Below are 23262 nucleotides of genomic sequence, written 5' to 3'. Positions count from 1 at the left end.
TGATCCTCCAACACCCTGAAGTCATTTTCTGCACAATACGGTTAAATCCTATCATCGTTTCAATGGGAAATCTATTGTTTGACTCTTTCTTCCATTTTCAGTATCATACTGTAACACCATGTGGTTTTCCAGAGGAGGAAGTTGTCCAGCGGGCCTGTGCACCCTTCACATCCCTGACCTCTGACTTCACCTCAAGGCTTTTGACATGAGCGGATAGATAGATGCGTCTCGTAAGGAGAGGATATAATCTCCATAAAGGCCGATGTCCTTCACCCCACCTCATCCTCCTCCTGCACTTACCCACCTTATCTCCAGCTCCGTGATTGTATCAAAGCAAGTTGACTTCACTTAAATAAGACAGGAAAACAATCAGGGCCTTAATTTAAGCGATGCTGGTGGGGGTTTAATTCAATCAGGACGGAGAAATTCCTTCCCGAAATTGATCAGGGTTGTGCGTCACTATTGATTTTCTGTGACATTTCCTTACTCCAGCTGCAGTCCTGTGTGCTCCATTCATGAGATTTGCTTCATCCTTGTGTATTGTAATATTTCTTTTGCATTGTATTCATATTTCACCATCCGCAGCTGCTCGGGGAAAGCTAATGCCCAGACCGGCCCAACACGCTGCTGAGTCCCATTTTCTGGGACAATGTCTAAACCAGACTTTGAGCGTGCCCTCATTGTGACGGTTTGCAACCCCCCGAGAGCGCCCGACCTGACCCCAGAAATTGCTCAATTGACTTTTTCCCATCTGCAGTTATGTGTGGTGATGGGGAACCATGACATTTACATTTGCGCCACACCAATATGATCCCTTGCTCGGCGTGAGTTTTCGACACAGACTACAGCTCAAAACAGGTCACAAGATCAAAAGTGTCTTTTGCCTGGAGGAGTCACTGAGTCGATCCTTTCCATTTCTGCACCAAATGGTGTTTTCTCTTCTCTCTCTTCTTCGCCTCTCGTTCTCTATCTCTCTCACTCTCGCTCTTCTCTCTCACCACAGTAACTTGCTGGAACACATTTAGATCCTGAGTAGAACTCCTCAGTGCCCACTCATCACTCTGCGTGGTGTTTGAAGATTACTACGCTCAGAGACATCCTCACTGGGCATCCAGGCAGCTTAGAGGCCAAAATCCATAATCCCTTACCCTTCATGGGAATTCTCCATGCACTTCAACATGCTGAAATACAGCCCCGCTGCAGCAGCCACTCATGGTCGAGGAACTACTGCAGCCGCAGGCCGAGATAGATGGATGACATGTCTCAATGAATGTGGGAGGAAGTTAGATTTAAAAATAAGTTATATACCACAGATAGCTTCTGCCCAGAAATCTAATCTAAAGGGATGTTTCTTGCATGGTATTTTTATTTCTGATGCGCCGCACACCACTTTCAAGTCAGTCCGCATGCACTGGTAACTGTTTTATGTACACCATAACAGCCAGGACGACATTATTTACTGAAAATACGGAGGGACTCAGCAGCTGCTCTGCCTTTCCACTCGTCACCTCAATAAAGAATTTCCTCCAAGGCTTTGGGTGCCTTATTAAAAAGCATAAATAAGTGTAGTTCCTTGATTTAGTAATCTGCACGAACAAGTAATATGTAAAGTTTTTTGTTTTTTTGTAGTTGAAGGACCGGTGGGGTTCAATTTTTCTTCCTCCAGGCTACACTCTAATTCTTTGTTAGACTGCTGTACTAAAACTTGTGTAATAGCTTGGGGAGTTTGTCTTGCAGCAAACAAGAATAATGAAAATAATCTCATATTCACATTTGGTATTTTCTCATTATGAAAGCATTTCTTGACTCTAATCCCCTTCTGTTTTTTTTTCTTTCTTGAGATGTGTGCACAAAAAAATAAAAAAAAATCTGAGGGCGACAAAGAAAAGGTCAAAGCAGGTTTTAGACAAACATCAGGCAGCAGGATCACATGTTGTCGTACCAGCGGTTGATAACTCTCCGCACCATCTGTGCACATATTTTCCAAAGTGGTTAACAGGGATTTCTAACATTTTTTATGTCACCGCTTCTGTGGCACTTTGCAAGGACATCTCTGTTCCTCAGCCTGCGTACGTTTGTCTACAACGTGTTGAGCTCTAACTTGGACAGAATGTCAGCATGAATGCCCTTGGTCAGTGAGGAGCTGGACCGTTACCCAAGCACTACCGGCCTAACCTGTATCAGAGTGTTGCAGCTCTCTCTCCCCTGCTGTTTGGCATGCTCCGTGGCACCAAGTGCTGAGGGCAGAGCGTGTCGCCGAGCTGGCACCGGCCTGAACTCGTTCAAGGTTACTCTTTGATTTAATGGTGATGCATTTTTTAAAACCGCATCATCCCTCTCTCTCTTGCCACAGCGCCTAGTCCATCTCTGTCACAAACACTGGCTGCGCGTCTCACCTTTAGCAGTGGAAGCACCGGGAGAGGTTGTTTAAGATATAAATCAATGGCAAACGAAGCCCCAGCGCCTGAGCAAGGATGGCTGTGATTGTTTTACCTGTCGGCTTGTTTTAAAGGCAGGACGGCAGAGGAAAACTCTTCTATATATTTAGACTATCACATGGGGGAAAAGTGGTTCCCAACCTTTTTTGGCCTGTGACCCCATTTTGAATTTTGAATCACAAATTGCTGGAGACACCGCAATCATGTGATATTTTTATATGCTGCATTTTATTTGAACTCGATTTATATTTGAGAAAGTGAAAGTATAGAATACAGTTGTTAAAGATTGTGTGTGGTGGATTTTTATAACTCCAAAGATTAGGAAAAGAGTGGTGTCTACTCAGCAACCATGCTGGAGAAGCACGTGGTACACACATATTCTGGTCCTGCCAAATGTTACTGGGACAAAATATGGAGGTGTTTACAAAAAATAATAGGATACGGGATACCAAAAACGTGTAATACACTCTATTTGGGGAATTTAACACGAGACAACACAAAAAGAGGATGGGTATCTTGTTAAAGTACTGCTATCAGCCAGTAAAAAAAAAAACAATTACGAGAATGTGGTACAAAGTAGACCCACTGACTGAGGAGCAGTGGATGTGCACTGTAGAAGAGATTTTTGTAATGGAGAAAATCACACAAACTGAGACTATAAGAGACACAATTTGAGGATAAATGTGAAAAATGGACTAATTACAGAAGACGAGAAGAGGACACCACCATTGCCACTGAACAATACAGACATTGATATAAGGATGAGTGTTTAACTATGATGTGCCTTGACACTGTAATTGTTGAAAGAATAATTAAAGGTGTTCAGAAATGACCATTTGTCCTGTTTGTCGCGCCTCCTTCTACAAGTTTCCACGAGTTGCCGCACGAGTTTACCCGAGTAAGGAAAACGAATTTGATTGGTCGTTATCAAGCGAGTGGGATATTCAATGTTTGGGGCGAGACCGAGCTCGGTGTGTGTATGTGTGTGTGTGTCTCAGACGTTTGATTGACGGATGACGGATCCAATATCAGTGGCTGATGAATCGTGAGCAACGTGACATTATCCAATGTGAAAAAAAACCTACCACACTTTCATCCTGGATTTACTCGAAAATAGAATTTTGCACAAAGTTTGGGCTAAATCCCCAGCATAGATGAGTTATTACATTAATTTTATGACCCATAGTGGAATCAAATTCATTTTTCTTTTCTGTACACCATTAATAACCAAATAAAAAGTTACATTAAAAAAAGATTGTGTGTGGTGTTTTTAATCATAATTTTAAAAAGAATAATAATTAGTTAATAGTTAATAGTTACTTAACTCAATTACTACACTTTTCAGGTGACCCCATTTGAATTCCAGGCGACCCCACGTGGGGTCCCGACCCCAAGGTTGAAAAACACTCTAACTCATCATGTTGACAGCTGCTCATATGGGCACCAACAATCATCACCCGCTCGGTGTTTTGATGCAGAACCAGGTGCTGTGGTGAAATGTGATACCTCAGTGATTGTCTCTGCCCTGCTGAAGATGTAAATGATGGAGAGAAGTATCAGTTTGTTTCTTTGTCTCATATAAATAGCATCACCTAGCTCTACGCTCACTGATGTTTTTGACAAGGTGAAATTTGGTAATCATCGCCTCTGTTTCAGCAGAGGGACGCTGACAGCGTTGTTTATCATAAAAATAGATCATCAACCAGTTGCTCTCGTGCTCTGAGGTGCGGCTGCTTGTGAACGAAACCTCATCGTCGGGGGTTAGCATCAGAGCACAGCACACATACAGACACACACACACACACACACACATGGATAGGCAACAATCAGCTGTTCATACGCACAACTTTCTTTTTCCTTAACTGAAATGAAATCTGAGCCATTCAGGCATGAGAACACGAGCGCTGGTGTCGTGTGGCAGCGAGGTATAGGCTGTGGATGGAGATGAGGATTTCTGATAGCAACAGAGAAAGTGATAAATCACAGGCCATATTCATGAGCCATGTAATCCTCTTATATCTCATGTCATTTTAAGAAGAAGAAAAAAAAGAGACACATCTTTGCCATCAGCACTCCTGCGTCCGCTTTGATAAAGCCTCGTCTTACAAGAGGTGGGAGATGCATGTGAGGAACCTGATGAGCAGGAATTAGTTTAACCGGTGTAACTCAGAGCTGAGAGGCTGTAGACGGACTGAGGGATCTGGATCTAGTCTCTGTTGAGAGGATCTAATGACTGTAAATCAATTGGTTAGATTTTACAATTGCATTCCAATGGTTGTAATGTTGCTTTTCTCACAGAATCCTATAGGTTTGATTCAATGTTGCTTATTTCTACTTAAAAATAAAACATAGGCTACTAGTTGCTCTTTAAAGGATAAACCATATACAAAGTCTTTCTAGTGTTCAGACAGTGAAATCAAGAACGATGTTACCTGCTCGACTGTGACTCCAGAACACAAGAAAAACCTAACTAATATAGACGAGAAGACAAAATGAACATAATTATTCATAAATAAAGTCCCTTATAATGTGACCAGTGAAAGCTGGAGCTAATTATATATTTTTTTCCCTCTCAGCAATTAATCTCCTAGTTGTATTCTGTGATTATTGTCTTCACTGTTTAGTCAGCAAGAGACCAGAAAAGGTTGATAAATAACCCTCGTAATTACCCATAGCCCCTGGTGACACGTTCAAATGCCTAAGAGCAGCTGATCATCCAGACTTAATACATTTACAATAATGTCAAACAGAGAAAGGTGCAGAATCTCATATCTGAGATGCTGAAACCTAGAGCATGTTTGACATTTGTGCTTGATAAATGACTTTTACGCTCCATGTTGGAGTTTGTGTCCCCAGAGGAAGAAGGACCCGTCCTCCTGCTGTTTATACCTGTGGTTTAAAAAGCCTCTCTTTCTTTCTTATCTGAACTGAGGTTCCTAAAGGTGGCTGTCTGCAAAAACCCTTTGAGAAAATCTATGCTGCTACTGTCAAAACAAGCACTGTTGATATTTGATTAATTTAAATCAGTTAATTTTTTATTAAGGAAAAAGCCAAATGTTTCAAATTTCTCCTTTTGTCAGTTTCACATAAATGTCAACTGAACATCTTCATTCACCGTTGGTTGGAATAAACAAGCAGCCTAAGACGTCACTGTGAGCTTCTTCACAACTAAACAAGTGACAAATACATAATAATAATAAAGTAATGGTTATAGAAGTTGTCAGTTGCAGCCTCAGTAACTGAAACAGTGTATTGATCATAGATTTCCTTGTGAACTGACAGCATCATTGATCTATTGACAGATAGTATAATTAAAATCAATCAAGTCAAAGTGAGTGGGTCAGAACAGCACAGACTCGATACTGTGTTACTTTACCCATTAGGTCACCTATCAAAAAAAGATTGGACTATTTTGATTATGTTACTTTTTTATTTTTTACATTACACTTGAATTATTTAATCAAAAATGTGGTGATTCTGACTCTGACAAAACAATTTCAAGTTTTACTTTAAAATTGTCATAAATTGTTGTCATAATGTAGAAAAGAAGAGGCGTTGGAAGCTGACACAGGTTTTTGTGAATAACTCGACACATGTCTGATAAAATATTGTAAATAGAGTTACCCCAGTATTGTATCTGTGCTGCAGTGACTCCATCTGTGCTTCTCTAACTGTTGTACTCTTTCCAATTCCCTGTAATGTTTCTCTTTTTTTTGTAACATCAGCAATCTGAGAATTTAACCTGAGCATCTGTTGCATTGTCATTTTCGAGGCTCAGTCCTGATACTCCACATGAGTGTGAAAATCTCCACGGTGAGAGCAGCCTGATAAACTGTGCAAAAACAGCACTCTCAGATAATGCGGCTGAGTGTGTGTGTGTGTGTGTGTGTGAGACTTGGAGACATTTTGGTGTTGAAAGCGGCCGTGACATCCAGATGACAGATATTTGAAAGTGGCCTAATTTCTCTCAGATTTCACCAGGAGCCGGGGCGGCGTTAGATCATAGATGTGCAAACAGTCAAAAAATGGGAGAATTAGGCGGTCGGTGCTGTCGGCCATTATCCGGTGTAGTGAGAATTGGAGAATTGACAGTGTTACGATGCAAACATCCATTAAGGCAATTAGCCGCGACACACAGGTGCCCTGCATTTCAGTCTTCCAGACACCTTTCATTAAAAGCCTTCAAATATTCCTAATTTCTACCCACCCTTCCAAAGACAAACCTGTATACCAAACGTAATATAAGCAGCGGGACCGAATTAAATAGAGCGTAAACTTAATTTCATGTTGCCACAATTCATTCGATTCATATGGGCTTAATAGTATTGTTCATTTTCCTGCATATTTAGGGGTGAAGTGTTCGTACCTGGTTATGTCTAGGGGGCATTAAGTCTGACTAATGAAATGACTCTATCCTCAGTGGCGTTTTAATCTATTCACTGGGAAAGTAATTGACAAGCCCACAGTATGTGCATTAGGATAGCTCCGGCACCAAAGGACAGCTGTCACTAAAGCAATTAAAATGACAAAGGTTAATTAATTCTCTCCAGTTTTTACCTGATATGAGACATTCACAATGAGTGAGTTTTCATTTCCGGAGGAGTAATAGTGTTTTGAGGAGAGTAATTTATTTGTGATTTAAAAAAAAAAAAAAAAAAAAACACCAGCCATTGTCTGATAGAGCCTTTAATATGTCAATACCTCGCACAAAACTGAGCCTCAGGACAGCGTCAGCCCCAGATTTGAAATGAATTCTGCAGCAGCACATGATCTGAAATGACAATTGGTTGTTGTTGTTGTGGTTTTTTAAAGTAAGATGCCTATTATTTCTTCTGTAGTGGCTCGAACGAAATGTGATTTGTTTATAAATGAGGCGTGCGAGGATGTTTTACACTTAAACATTTCATCCGAACAAACGTCTTGTAAGTGGAAAAGCCCGGCTCTATGTACATTCTCCCTGCGGTTGGGGGTCAAGCGGAAGAAAAACCGAGACGCAAATAATTACTATGCCAACCACCTCTGACACCACGAGAGCAGAACCCAAGAACTTTCTAATCCACCTAAATGTCAAAGCAACGTTCGCAGCCCTCCCTCCGTGTGAATCTCCACAGGCTGCCAAAAGGCCAGTGGTTAGTCATCTGTTTACTCCTGCAGCTGCTGGGTGTCATTGGGACTCTGAAGGAGAAATCCCATGATTCTCTCTGCCATTTCTGACAGCTCCCGCCCAGACCACATTAATCAGGGATTGTGGGTGAGCTAGAGGATAGAAGGCAGGCATGGATGGCTCCGGCCCAGGACGACTGAACCGAGGGAGAAGATCTGGGCCCAAAGATAACTTACACGTCCAGGCACCGCTGGGCTGTAATGCTGTCGGTTTCATTCACACACACAGAGAGTTCATTAAATGGACAGTTCTCAAAGGAGACGGCCACTCGGCCTTGTTGCCGGGTAAAATGGTGCTTTGAAATTAACATAATTGAAGAAGCGGTGGCTTTAAAGAGGAGTTAAATGAACCCGATCTGTCCCAGTTGTGCAAATAATTCTCCAAGACAGAGATTTGCTGAACTGAGCTTGTCAGATATTTGAGATTGGTCTGAATGCAATTTCAAAAAAAAAAAAAAAAAAAAGTATTTAATTATTTAACTCTACTTTCTCCGTTTAACAATCTCATCCAGTTCTACTTAAGTTACAATCAGTGATCTCAAAGCTAATAAAAGATTAGCTCCAGAGCCAAAAGCCAAATCCTCTAAAAAATGATTGACAGGTGTTTCAAAATACGGACTACTTTACTACGTGATTACAAAAAACATGTTTCCAGATTGTTGCAAACCAGTAATGTTACATATTTTATGCTTTTTATGCCAAAAATATAAATCTATATTTCATTATTTTATAAATTTAATGTAAAATGCACAAAATGTAGAATTCTTTCCTCTTTTGTTCTACTGTAAATCGATTTTTTGGCAACTAGGGGGCAGTGAAACCATCTTTAAAAACATTTCAGAGGAAATTATCACCTGACCTGATCTGTTGGTTTTTTAAAACAGACATTTACAGATATTTAATCCAACAATCACTTTCCTTTGGTTGTGACTACGTCAAATAATCAGTCTGTTAAGCTGCTGAACGCTGCACTGTGGCTCCACCAAAACAATGAGCTGGAAGAAGCTAAAACAGAAGATGATCCTCTGTGTCTGTCGCCTCTCACACACGACACGCGGCCGCTTGACTCGTTGTTAATGCTGAAATACTGACGGGCCATCCGCATTATGTATTATTAATATTATTGGGGCCTTAAACAGTAAACAACATATTTCAGCGCCTTCACTGAGACGACATCAGTCAGGGAACAGATCCATCTCTCAGCAGCTCTCACACCAAACACTCTGGTGCCAGACTGTTTACACTTGTAAGATTATATGCATAATGAGGCTGCATTGTCTCAGCAAAGTGCTGCTTTAATTCTTTGAAGCTGAACAAACTGTCCCTGGCACATTTGGGTAAGGGTGGGGAGATATCAAAGTCACTTTATTGAGATGAAAGAACTGGCCCAAACAGCAATCAGAGACATTAGTCATTCCTTCTTCTCTGTGACAGAAACATGCTCTCAATTTACGAGTCAGGTGCTTCCAGTGATTTCTGCCCTCCTTGTTCCTCCACATCATAAATTCCTCTTTATGCTCACTCATCCCACAGGCGGACCCCTATTCTCCGGCCCGCCTTGTCACAAAATACACCCCGCGCTGGCATATTGGATGTCGTCCAGGCTGCCATTAGCAGTTACTGTGCCGTGTATACCACGGCGTACACTATGAAAGAGCACTGAATTTAAATAGACAGCAGTGATTACGCCCCAAGGTGCACATTTGTACTTTTTTACAGGTTTTCTATCGGCACTTTAATTCATTCTTTCTATGGTGTTGACTCTGCAGAGCTCCCACTTACACTGTGTTCATTTGCTCTAAATGCTTCACGTGGAGCCACTGGCTCCCAATTTATGTAATGAAGGTTTAATAGCCAATTGGAACATCCAATATCATTAACAGCCAGTGTTAGTCTCATCCTGAATTTGCTTTTTTTCTTTCTTTTTTTCTTCTGATAACCAGAGGTGCAAGCGTTTGATAGGTGGAATGTGTGATTAGCACCTGCTGTTAAATGTATGTCCTGTCTCCTCTGGAGCAAGAAACCACATTTTACCACTTCTCACATTTTTGCTCAGTGTTTGTTCTGTTTCAGCTTTTGTTAAACAGCATCTCTGATGATTTTCCGTGTTCACCTCCTCTTCTTTAAACCTTTTTAAAAACACTTTTGACCTTGCTTTTTTTTCTCTCCCCTCATTATCCAACACTTTTCTACAAAAAAGTGATTATTTAGTATGTACAGATAGTTATTTTTGGATGCTGTGGGGGCACTCTGACACTTCTCACTACTGACTGCTTGTCACTGTTAGAGCTGAAAATGTATTATACCGGACAAAAATAAGAGCAGAGTCTACATGTCTAAAATGGAAATGCAGGAGTGACAAAACAGCAGAATTAGAGCACAGTTACGTTTGATTTGTCTTTTTTAAAAGCAGTGCAGAACAATGATCTTCTGTATCTCTGTCATCATGTGCGTCTTCTGCAACTTTTATTTATTTATTGCGACATTTACTTGCTCACGTTTGATCTGACGGGAGCTCTCCATTGTTTTCATTGACTTGCGCGCCACCCGTGGCCTCAGAAAACTGCTAACACATAACACAGAATTAAAATAGAAGAACTTCTTTTCTTTTCTTTTTTTTCTTTTTCTACTGTAACAGTCGTGACTTGATGGAGATTATTTCTGACAGCCGCAACAACATGAAAATATAGATGGACGTTATTCAGTTGTTTACCACATTCGGTTCATGCATGGACATGGACGAGATTCCGACAACAATATCAGAGAGGTATATTCACTCTAACAATCACACTGCAGAAAACAACACCACTCAAAACATGTTTTGCTTTTTCCATTATGCCCTCTAATGCATACTGACAGATTCTTCTTATTTGCATTGACATTTACGTGTTCGCGATGATTACCAGAGACTGATTGGAACGGACAGGAAGCATGATTGAGACGGAAATACACTATCAACATAAACAACGAAATTAGCAGGAGAAAACATTAATAAAATTGTTTTCTGGTCTTTGTGTGGAATCCACAATATTTACATAAATACAATCAGCATATTTTTACGGTTGGCTTGAGAATTTCCTTTCAATGTAAGTAGCTATGCATATAATATGAGTATTGCAAGCCTATAAATGCTTCCCTAAATGCTCGCTCATAATGACCCCAGTGCAGGTCTGTTCATCGGAGCAATATCAGTCTTGCCACAAGGATACGTTAGCTGTACTAATGCTTGTCATCATTTCAAGTTTGAAGTGTCTTGACTCCGTTTTCATTCGAATAATGTGACATCACTCAGGACCTGACAGCCTGTCTCTGTGTCTTTTTTTTTTTTTCTTTTCTTTTTTTTCTGTTTTGTTTTTCCTCGTCTGGCTTATATATGTGATCAGCCGGTGGGTAGGTAGGGGGTGTCGCTGTGGTAGTTGTAGTCTGGACACACCTTCTGCACCAGCTTGTAGTCGGTGCTGTAGAAGGTGATGAAGATGCAGATGACTTTGAAGGGCTTGGAGCACAGCCAGGACACGTGGCTCTGGGTCTGCTCCTGCGGGCAGCTCTGCGACGGGTCATGGGCACACAGTGAGTTCCTGGTGCCCTTCTCCACCTTCTCGTACTCCACCCTGCAGTTGAACAGCTTGGTGTCCTTGGTCTCCAGAGCCGTTTGCTGCTGCTGCTGCTGCTGCTGCTGCTGGTGGTGATGATGGTGGTGGTACTGCTGATGGACCTGGAACTCCACGGCTTTGGTCGGAGGAACCAGTCCCACGGACACGTTGCCCTGACCGGTGGAGTTGTGGCGGAAGTAGACGCTGAACGTCCCGTTGCCGTGGTCCACGATCTTCCCGGTGATGAGGAGGTTGAGCTTCACCGTCTTGATGTTGGAGTGGAAGTCGCCCCAACCGAACATCTTCTTGAACTTCCCGGTTTTGACGATGGGCCTCCTCTTCGTCCGGGGTCGAGGCTCGTGGGGGTTGGAGGAGTTGTAAAGCCAGTTCCAGTTCTCCTGCTTGGAGAAGGAGTCCGCGTCGTCGTAGTTCAGATCCAGAGCGGTGAAGTTCTCTTTGCCGTCCAGCGTCTTGGACAGCAGACGGCTGATGGAGAAGGCCTTGCTGCTCTCGGCCCAGTAGGTCTTCACTTTGGATTTGGAGCTCTCTCTTAAGTCCGGATTTCTCGAACTCGGTGAATCGGCGCTGGAAACCTGGAAGAAGAGGAACGACAAAAAAGAGTGAACATTTTTTTCAACTGGAAAGCATTTGTAAAACACTCAGGTTAGACTGAAGGACACACTGATGGTAGGAATTTAGTCTTTTGTCTGTCATGAGCAATTATGGAAATAATTCAAAAAGCTTGGACAAAAACATTAGACTTTGATGTGAGAGGCAAACGTTCCCCTTTCCTCTCAAAAATAAACTTCTTGCTCCATTAATTAATTCCAATGATTCATATCATTGACCATGATAATAAAGGTTCCTGACCTGGACAAAGGGGGTCATTCCTATGTTCCCTCAGCCCTATGTTCCCACATTTCTAACTTTTGTTGCCACTGAAAATTAGGCCCTATGTTCCCACAGCCCTTTGGTCCCACCATTGGTTGGGTTTAGGCAATGAAGAAAAGAGTTGGTTAAGTTTAGTAAAAAAAGACCAGGTAGAGGCTAGACAGGGCAGATAGATAGAGTCCAGATAGGTAGAGAGAGTCCAGTGGGAACATAGGGCTGAGGGAACATAGGGCTGTGGGAACATAGGCACGCTCCCGGACAAAGTACCCGGAATGGTTCTCAATCCGCAACCATGTACATCAACCTAACCAATCCCCAAACACAGCACTGTACCTCCAGAGAACAGATTCAGTTGTCAGTAATAATTAGTTGACAAATGTACAATGTGGTCCTGCTGACGAGGTTGTTAGAGGATACAACACGGATAAACAACATATTCTAGTTCTGACTTCTTGATTAGAGCAATTATTGTATAGCTTTAAATGCAAAATGGTGTGTCTGCATTACAAAACATCAAGAAAGGTTGAAATGGCAGATCAGATTTTGCAGAATTGCTTCTCGTTGACATGTCAAGAAGCTCTTTGTTGCAGTTAGACAGTTAAAGCTGCTTATCTCAACTTTGTATTCACCATATTTGATGAACATGGAGCAAATGTGTAGGGTTAGGTTTATCCTAATAGAAAAATCATATAACAAAACAAATTATAAGAATAATCCAAACAATTTATATGCTGGTAACATCTTTTAGACAGAAGTTGGGACCAGTTGATGTTTGTGCACATGCACAAGATTTGCTGCGAGATGTTCGTTCGTTGTTGTAAACCATTGGATGTATGATGTAAACACGGAAGAACATCTCGTGCATCTCGCGTAGCCACTGGGAGCTACCACTACAACAAGGCTAAAAACAGAGATCAAATATATATATATTTTTTTCAAACAACTTTTTCATGTCGCGTCTTCAGGACACTTGGGTCAGTACAGACGAGCAGTATGGAGGTATCTGGATGTTTCATAGTGTGTGTTATGGACGATTCAAAAGTGAACTCTATCCGCGGCCATTATATGGAAATCCATTGCCAGTAAGACCCCCCATGGAACTCCAAAAGCGTTTTGATGACTCTGACAGTTCTCCAAACCCTTTCTTCGCATGACGGTGAATAGAAAATTGGTGAATTATCGGTTATGGGTGAAGTATCCCTTTAAAACAATGTTAAACCTGTCTACAAAGTGAATGTCCAGTGCCAAAGCTCTGCTCCTATTGGAGGCAATGTGGTGTTTTATTGAGAGAGGCAGAAGGTGAGTGAGTGGATGTTGGTGCATCTGCCTTTCAAGCCACAGATCAGAGACAGAGACGTGTCCTGGTGCAGTCTGACTATTAATGTCGGCTTTACTGTCATGGTGCTTTGTTTCCTCATATTTAGCTGTACTGCAGCCATGATGCAGAAGAGATACTGTAGGTAATCTAGGAATTAACAAACATTTACACTGAATGGAATTGTCCAAGGTCAGCGGTCTGTGTGGTATTAGTGTCATGCGGACATAAGCTCGCTCTGTGTTCCTTCAAAATCTATCGACATCCCTTCATACCCGGGACCCGTCTCCTTGGTGACACAAAAGAAAAGAAAAAAACACCAACAAATCCAGGTGATTTATCCGTCCAGAAACGTGTCAGCACCTGTAACAAACGGTGTTAATGCTGTAACTAAGTCTCACGGTGTGTGAAACATCTTGTGCAGGGCGTCCTAATCAAGATTAAGGGTATTCCTGCCATACATCGAGATGAATGAAGCGCTTCTCGGGCTGCAGACGTGATGCAACAGCAGACTATTACCTGCTGAATGTGCCCTGAATGGATGATTGATGATTCATTCTGTGTCTCTCCTCTAACAATCACACAGATGAGAGAGCGAAGACTCCCCGTGCACCCCACAGAGGCCTGTGACAGTGATGTCCAAACCCGGGCCCGGGAACGTGACAGCAGATCTATCTGGTCTGGGCGTTTTTTATTTCGTACCTGCACGTTGCGATCAATACTCTGAAAATAAGGTCTTCTCTCATTCAGAAAGTTCACTGAATGACATTGTAGCGTGAGAGGAGCTTGCTGCTAACTAAGGCGTCGCAGGAGTTGTGATCTTCCTCTGAAGCCGGCGTTCGTTTCATGCACTTGGCTTTCGGAGTGGAGGAGTTTGGAAAAAGATGGCCCCCAGCTGTTTTGAAGAGACCTGCTGGATGATGAATGACCCGATGTGAACGAACCGTTAGTGGCGTTGTGTGGAGACTTTGGCTTAGGAGCTGTTTCATTCCCCCTCCCTCCTCCCACCCTCCCTCCTCCACCTGAACAGAGACAGACAGTTTGGAGCTTTTTTATAATGCAACACGATGCACGGAGATAGAACGCTTTCAAAACCCAGAAGAAGTTTTTGAAACAGTCAGATCTTTGCAGTCGCTTGGATTTTATAAAAGAAAAAGGAAAAAAGCGGCGGGGACCTTCATGGGGAAATGTTTGTAGTGACGAGGTGAAGAGGAATATGAATTTCAGCACTTTCCCTGTGCAGTGGGACAGTTAAACTGTATTAATGAACAGCACCTTTTTGTCTTCCATCGCTGGAAACAAAAGTCTGTCATGTTGCCTGATGTATTGTGAAAAGATAAAGTGGCTGTGAGGATGAGGGAGGCTTCCTGTTCAGGATTTATTGGCACCATTACAGTCAAACATAAAGCTCCTTAGGATGTAAAAGTTCAGTGAAATAGTATCTTATAGACTGTCGGCCAAGGAGCTATAAAGTCGATTATCACATTATAGTCCAGTCTTTATTTTTTGGCTTTGAGAATATTTCATGTTTGATCATGTTTCAGTTTTTTCTGCTCATTTTAATGGAACAAATTATAGCATTTTATACTGTAGGATAATACAGCAGATAAGTTAAGTTGATGGGCTGACACTTATAGACCCCTTATTTAGGCTTTGATAGCAGCATGTAAACATTTTACAAATGCTTTTATAACATATAGTCTAGTTATGAGCGTTAACTAAAACATTTGCTAACAATTAAAGCTTAAAACTGTTGCAGTGGTTGTAGTAATATAAAATATGTCTTTGAAGGACACATTATAATATATAGCTGCCTTTAAACTGCATTATAGAGTGTTATAAACCATTTCTCCTATATTTGTGTGCTAAAAATAAATGCTAAATAGTGGACTTTAAACTCCCCCAATTAGGTTTTAAAGGGATAGTAGCATTTTTTTGGGGGGTTGTATGATCTACAAATAGCCCCTAAGTACTTTAATTGCAGTAGAAGACTCTCTGCACTCCTCCCGTTAGCAACGCCAGCCCATAGCCCTGCCCAGAGATTTACAACATAGCCTACATTGTTGTGAATGGACCCAAAGAAACGGCCTATTTTCGCGGCCTAAAAGAGGTTTTTCGTGAAAAAAAATACACAGTTCCATTGTTCGCTAACCCTTTTTCCTGCACTTTGAGGGGCTGGAAAAAATTATATTATAGCGAACAATGGAACTGTGTATTTTTTTTTCAGGTAAAACCGCTTTTAGGCCACAAAAATAGGCCGTTTCTTTGGGTCCATTCACAACAATGTATGTTGTAAATCTGTGGGCAGGGCTATGGGCTGGCGTTGCTAACGGGAGGAGTGTAGAGAGTCTGCTACTGCAATTAAAGTACTTAGGGGCTATTTGTAGATCATACAACCCCACTTTTAAAAAAAATGCTACTATCCCTTGAATAGCAGCATGCTAACATCTAATAAATGCTTTTAAAATGCTGTTATTAAGTGTTTATTAATGCATTTATTAACAATTCAATCTCAAAACTGCCAAGCTGGTGTTTAAACTGTCTAGTACTGAACATACAGCTGTATTATGGCTGAATATGGCTGTACATACAGTATGTAGTAAATGCTATAAACAGGGGCTTTAAATGTTGTTGTGGTTACTGACAAAACATCAACATAACGACAGACTTTTAAACATGTTATATGTCAGCAAGTGTGAAATAATGTCGAGAGGAAACTGGTGAACTCCTGTCCTTATGTAAGTGCAGGATTTGGTTAAATGGATTTCTAACACTTGATCCTCTGTGAGTTTAAATGTGGACTCAGTTGAAGATGTTTCCAGTCCAGTTCTAAAAGGATAAACTGTCTCCGCATGACCTTTGACCGGTGCTGGTGCGAAACTCTTAAGCCCAATTTATTTGTCCTGATTTTTTTTCTATTCCGAGTGGTTAAATGACTGTAGTCTCTAGTGATCAAATGAAATATCATTTTCCTAGTGCAGTAATTACTGATGCTTCTCAGTAACTGGCTTTCAGTCTCTACGGAGTCCTGAAACCAGATCAAGGGATATTAGGAAACTGCTTTGAGCTGGTTTAAGTGACTGTCAGCCTAATAAGTGGCAGCGCGTATGTGTGTGTGTGTGTGTGTGTGGATACGAGGGGTGAACGTGAAGACGGCTTCCTAAACATAGCAGATTTAGCAGGTTTTACCAGTCAGGTGGTTGGTGTTTTATCACGTTGTCAACCGGGAAATTAGATCGCCTACAACATTATGTTTTGCAAAGCGCCGTCATTTTCTGCAACTTCATGTGATGAATAATTTTGTAAGAGGAGGTGTCACCGGAATCAATTTTTTCGAGGGGGATTTCTTCACTATTTTCTTCCAAGATTATCAAAATTACACAGCGCATCTCCGAGCGCGTGCCCAGCCATCGTCAGACCTAATTCCTTGTTGTGGAAACTGGCTCTGTTGTCACCGGCGTTATGTATGGTCCCCAAACTGTGACATGCAATTAGCTTTCATCTAAAGCACCTGACAGTCTCTGGATTAGAGCACTCGGAGGCACATTCACAGAGACCCCACTTCACGGATTAGAGCCCAACCTGTAATCCAGCCCGGGGAGATTAGGCAGATCAGAGGCAGTCCTGACTAAAGCAACGTTTATATCCAGAACACCCCGACTGACTGCACCAACACTCGGGAGGGCCAAGATTTACCTCTTGCTGGCTTCAAAAACATGCAAGTGAAGCACAAAGAGAGACTGTGAGTGTTAGATGCATGAATGTGTCTGGAGGAGATACTGCAGAGAGAAAGGAGGCAGAGAGCTGCTGGAGGAGGAGGAGGAGGAGGAGGAGGAGGGGGAGGAGGAGGGAGGGGGGTAAACATGGAGGCGTAAAGGTCAACAGTCACACTTTGATAACTTTGGGTTTAACAGATATTGGTTTGTCAATAGTGGATTTTGTTAAATATCACATAAGGGGAAAAAAATAATAATATCGTCAGTGGCTAAAGGCAAAAATTATTTCAGCACTTAATTGGCTGTGTTTAATCAAAAAATGTATTCTCTGGATATGATTAAATTTGAGCGGTTCAGTTAGTATCCCTCAACATTTTCAGTTAGGACATGTCCTCAGAATGAAGCAGCAGCTGCCACCTCTGACCATTCGTCACAGGTTGGAACCATGGCAACAACCTGGGAGTGAATTTCACTTCCTAAACTTCTCAGAGTGAAACGATTCAGCAAGTTTCAAGGAAAATCTGGAAAAAAAAATTAAAATTGCATTTTTTCCATTAATAATCTTGCAACCCCTCAGATGTACAGTTGGGACCCATTGGGAGGTGGAGGTGGGTTGGGGGGGTAGAGGGGGTGGGGGTTGGAAACCACTGCCTTAAGGAGACACAGTAGCAGTGCTTTCAGCCAATTTACTGTAACTCATGAATACTTCATAAAATATAATTTAAAAGTGAGAAAAAATATTTTATGAAAGTGAGTGCTCACTACATTTAATCTTAGTTCATCATAGATAACTTTAATAATCCAATAATTGTTGTCATTAGTTCAGCTTTTCTTTTTCCTAAGTGATGTGTGTTGTTTTGGGTTGTTGCTTGGACAGAATTAATTTGAGACATCAACTTGAACTTTTGGAAATAGTGTGTAAATGTGATTTTATAGATCAAATCTATTACAAGTGAAGAAAACCTGCAGATTAATCCATGATGATGACGATGTTGTCATTCTAATTTAGACATAATTACATCCGTCTCTCAGGTCGTCATGTTTCTGGCCAGAACTGTCGCTCCCTATACGCTGTGTAATGTTTACAATAAAAAGAGAGAAAAGGATGACGGGGAAAAATGAAACATGACGTGTAAGAATCTGTTACAACATTATAATTCAGTGAATCATGAATGATCCCATAGAGAAACTTTTAGCACATAAATTAGAAAGAAAGAAGGAAAAAAAAGCTTTTGTAATGATGTGTCAAAACAAAAGGGTTTGAATAGAAAAAGAACAAACTGAAAGTTGTACTGAAATTATAATAAAGACTGAACCAGAGGAAAAAAGACGACACTGTAGATCATGTCCACTGCTGAGAGGAACATCAATTATTCAAAAAGGAAACAATGAGCTTTAATGGGAAGTAATAGTGAGTTCATCCACATGTTTTCATGCTACTGTGTTTTATTAGTTAATTTAATTTATAGTTGCGACTGAGCCAGGAAGCCGTTCATCTCTCTACATGGAGGAGAATGTTGCTGATCATTTCTGTTTTCAGCCATCAAGTCTGATTTTGAACAAATCCCACATGCACTGTCCTGCTGCTGCAAATGCCCACACATCCATCACATATCCATCCGCAGCTGGAAGTAGTACCCAGTTTACTCCTACTTGAGCACCAGTTGCTATTGACTACAGTGCCCAGGCTGTTGAAGGATATATTCAGCGTCCTGATGTTTTAATGAGAGTTTCTGTTCTCTGGTTGTTTTCAAAGATTTCCATGTTTAATATGAAGCAGTGAACTCGGAGCCACAGACTAAACAAACAGGCTTTTGGTTTTGTTTTGTTTCCATGGGACTTGTTGACAATAGAAAATAGAGACTAACACCAGCTTCATCCTCCACAACGTGAGAAAATGAGTTGTGTAATCCCTCACAGTGGAGGCTGAGTCTGACGTTCACCGTAACAAATGATATCAAACTTAAGCAGGTTTAGAGTCTGCTGATAGATTTTCCATTTGCAGAGAAATAATTGGTAAACCCCCCTCCCACCACCCACCACCCCTACCCCTTCCCCTTCCCCGCCCCCCCAAAACAGAAACTTTCCTGAACAATATTGTCATGAAAATATTAAACTCCTAGTTTCAGAGAGCTGGGGAGTGTTTCAACAGTTTGAAACCAGAGAGAGTGACACAGAGAAACCAGACGGACAGGACTCAATTAGAAAAAAAAAAGAAAAAGTGACATCACATTTCACATTTCAATAAATTTTTTTGCAACATTTGAATCACAACATGATGACAGTTGTTGTTTTCTCATGTCTACCGTCAATCAAACCCACACCTCCACGCTCCCTGTGCAGCCCATCAGATGAGTTTTTTAATCTTATTAAATAATTTGTACATTTAAGGATTTGATTTGACTCTCAGCTTTAACTCTGATTGTTGCACATTGGGCCATAAAGACTGAAAAACTTGTTAAAACGGAAACAAAAAATGATGTGAACTCACACTCACATGCAGCCGCTTTAAAGATATTACATAGAAATAAGATATATTTGTCATGAGCAGCCTTTAATGGGCTCTACAGTGATTTAGTTTGGCTGAGGCTGAGGCGCCCTGAATTTTAATCTCTAGTATCATCAGAGCTGATTTACATTATTTCCCTCTAATAAGCGAACAAAACAAAGAAAAGCGTCTTTTTGTCCGTCCAGGTCCACAGCGTGTGTCTCAACAACCGCTATCCCACCTGCTTTCACACAAGCCGCCTTAAAAATGTCATTTACGATATACATTTAATGTGCAGAGAGATGTGAGAGATATTCAAAAAGCAGCTCCCAGTCATATTTAAAGGCTTTCATTTCACGGCTTTGCATTTTTCCAACTTTTCCTGGACCTGCAGGTTGTTCTCTCACCACCACCACCCCCCCACTTCCCCTAAAAACCTCATTTAACTGTTTGTTAATATTGTTCCCAGGTTGGGTTTATGAGGCAGAATCCCTCAGCGAGATAACACAAACAGCATCAGTATGCAGAAGTCCTTTAGGAAACGACTCACAGATTGCCAGATGCAGCATATAGTCAGGCTGTTGGACAAACCTAAATGCTATCTACTCTTGGCGAGACTGTGATAAGGCGCAGGCGTCCGCTCTTTGAAACAGGAAGATAAACAACCCCGGCTTCCCTCGGGAGCTCGGAGGATATTCTATGGGCTGGACCTCCAAACAGCCAACAAATTCCACCTTTAATAGAAGCACCGGAGGAGCCAGATGACTCGGCGGTGGGCTGTACACAAAACCTTGCGAGGAAGAATGAAAGTGTGTGTCAGTTTTCATTTACTTGAATGCTGCGGCTGCTGTGACTTGTGTGTGGGGAGGATTTGTGAATGCGACACTTCTAGTTGGACAGAGTTAGAATAGAGAAGGGGGTGGGGGGGAGGAGGGGGCTGGGTGGGCTGATAGCAGATTTGGGCTGTGCCACTTTGCAATCTTGATTGCGAGGCTGCTGTGTGCTGTGTGCTCGCAGAGTTTCGGCCGCATGTTCAGAAATGAACAGTTGCCGTTTGTGAATAATCGCTGAGCTGCACACGCTCAGAAAGGAACAGGCCGCTTCTGTGGATTTATTTAGTTAAAAAAAAAAAAAAAATTTGAGGTATTAAAGTGAAGCTGTGGATCCCAGAGAGGCTTATATGTGAGGGGCTGCTGCAGTTTGGATCAAGGACATGTGGCTGTTTTTTGGGGGGATCTAAACTGTGACCTCCTGCTCCTTGGCTTCTGCTTGTTACTTTCAGATGCCACAAATCAAACCAACAATCTGTCATAAGGAGGAAGGAGGAAGAAGAGTGTGTTGGATGTGGTTGCTGCTTCAGACTGGAGGGGAGGCTGAAGAGTCCTCAGTGTGTCGACGCCGTCCTCAAGAGCGTCTTCAGTCTGAGCACTCGGGATATGATTGTCGTCATAGTCATTTACAGTGAATTTAACTTGTCTCGCCTTGTGAGGTCCCCCTGTAGTTGAGCTGATGGATCAACTAAGGGCATTTGACACCCACTAAGAGTTTAGGTCTATATTCTCCCAGTGATATCAAAGTGTTACCTGAGGGGGGTCAGAGATGATGACAAATCAAAAAGTGTGTCAAGACATCACAGGCAGCTGTGGATGGAGCTGAGTCCTATCACTGCTGCAGCACTTTGAGAGGCCAGGGCACAATTATTACCATGACTTCAGAGGAGGATAAATACTGTGCACGGACAGACTGCAGGATATTAGAGCGGGGCAGTTTGAAGAAGAAGGAGGAGGAGGAGGAGGAGGAAGGGGGGAGAAAAAAAAAAAAAAAAAAAAAAAGCCCTAGCCACCAGTTTTCCAACTTACCCAGAGGAAAAATGCATAATCATATTATTTCACACACGACTTGGTTCAAAGGCGGCCAAAATAAGTTTGTGAGGTTCCCATGGGTCTGTCAATCTGTTGAAGGAGCTGCAGGCGAAAGCTTAGGATGCACCGAGTACGAAACAATTATGATCATCCCATTAAAGCATAGCGAAGCAATTTGGCAGCCCGGTCTGGAAAAAAAAAAACATTCCCCATCAAGTGATGCTATGAGATCAGCTCTCAGCACCGTGACGCTTTTCTTTTTTTTTTCGTACATATAACTCATGTATTTAATCATCAGTGTTTGTGTGCGTTGCGTTGAGACAACAGAGGGGAAAAAAGCCACGTTAGTTAATGTTATTGCTCCTGAAATCGAAGAATCCTCGTGTCCCTTCAAAGCGGGAAGGGCTTGGAGAAGTAAAAGAAAAGGGGGGGGGGACGCGGCGGCGGTGGCGGTGCTGGTGGTGGTGGTGGTGGGGTGAAATGATTAGTGTGCTTAGTCAGCTGTGAAATTGAGTTTATGGTTTTCGAGACGGTGAATTCAATTCGATAATGGGTATTAAGTTGTAGAGAATAATTAATAGTAATTGACTTCTTTCCATCACTATGCAAATTAAACACAGATAACACCACGGGAGCTTTTTAAGGCCAGTCAAGTTTGTAGGGATTAAGTTTATGGAATTTTTTTTTTTTTTTTTTTGGTTGGAGAAGAGGAGTGGCTCCTGTTCTGCTTTGATTGCTTTGTTGACAGATTTATCAGTGGGTGAGGGGTTACTGTCTCTCTGAGGATTAAAGGAATTGGGTTGTCACAAACTGTCAAGGCATTGAGTTAGGAGCATTCTGGTGTGTTTGTCATAATGGGCTCAGGCTGTTCTCCACCGTACTGTCACATACACTCTTATTGAACCGCATCTGTAAATGGGGGGTGTAGAGGAGGAGGAGGAAGAAGAGGAGGATGAGGACGAGGAGAAGGAGAAGGAGAAGGAGGAAAGAAAATGCAAAAGGAAGGATTGAATTGATAGTGCTGAGGGAGAAATATCCAGCGGGTGTTTGGGTTGGATTTGTCAAGAAGATGCAGATTTGAGTTTGGAGGAGAGGAGGGGGGGAACGGCTGCGTTCAACACTGACATTTTGTTAAAATTCATGAAGATATTAATGAGTCACTGCTGGAAACCTGGTTTGTGGGTGTTTAGTTCATCAGCACAGGTATCAAGATTTAAGGAACGCGCTGTAAATACACGTTTGTAAGTGAGCTACAGCAGGAGGGAAACGACACCGTGCTCAAACATTTCTCTAAATTAAAAATGTTGAAACATGTTTCTTGTTTTTTTTTTTAAGGTCTGAAACTCACTTGTCTAAACCGTCTCTTCGCGGCCAACCCTTGATGCTCCTGCTGCCGGATCAGCAGGAGCATTAATCACAGGAAGCGTGGAGAAGACAAGAGTGAAGACATGAAAACAAAAGGTCAAATCAAAATGACATTTAACTCACCAGAGAGATGAGTGACAGCAGCACGGCGGCAGCGCACAGACATGTGGTCTTCATGCCTCTTTGTGGAACGTCTCCCCTCATGTCAAACTGTCCTTGATCTTCTCAGCCACACCAACAAAAAAAAAACAGAAAAGAAAAGAAAAAAAGAGAGAGAAATCTCCTCCTGACTGAACCGGTATCAGCTGCCGAACTTGAGGAGAAAGGAGGAGGAGCAGGGGAAGGCGGTCCTGAGGCGAGACGGCGGAGATGGATCTTCTTCTCCGGCTCATTCAGGAGGGTCAGATGTCTGATGTTAAAGCGGTTCAAGT

General features: G+C 42.0%; 1 protein-coding gene across 1 annotated transcript; it reads right to left on the bottom strand.

The window, feature by feature from the left end:
* Positions 1 to 10980: 10980 nt before the first annotated feature.
* On the bottom strand, positions 10981 to 23035 carry LOC310998887 (neurexophilin-1; the record flags this gene model as incomplete). The annotated part of the gene is made up of 2 exons (XM_083989137.1): positions 10981 to 11787; positions 22955 to 23035. 2 exons carry the CDS (start codon positions 23033 to 23035, stop codon positions 10981 to 10983), a joined length of 888 nt encoding a protein of 295 aa, XP_083845263.1.
* Positions 23036 to 23262: the final 227 nt, after the last annotated feature.

The sequence above is a fragment of the Trachurus trachurus genome (assembly GCF_905171665.1).
Source record: "Trachurus trachurus genome assembly, chromosome: 16".
NCBI lineage: Eukaryota > Metazoa > Chordata > Actinopteri > Carangiformes > Carangidae > Trachurus > Trachurus trachurus.
This window is presented reverse-complemented; position numbering and strand designations above follow the sequence as displayed.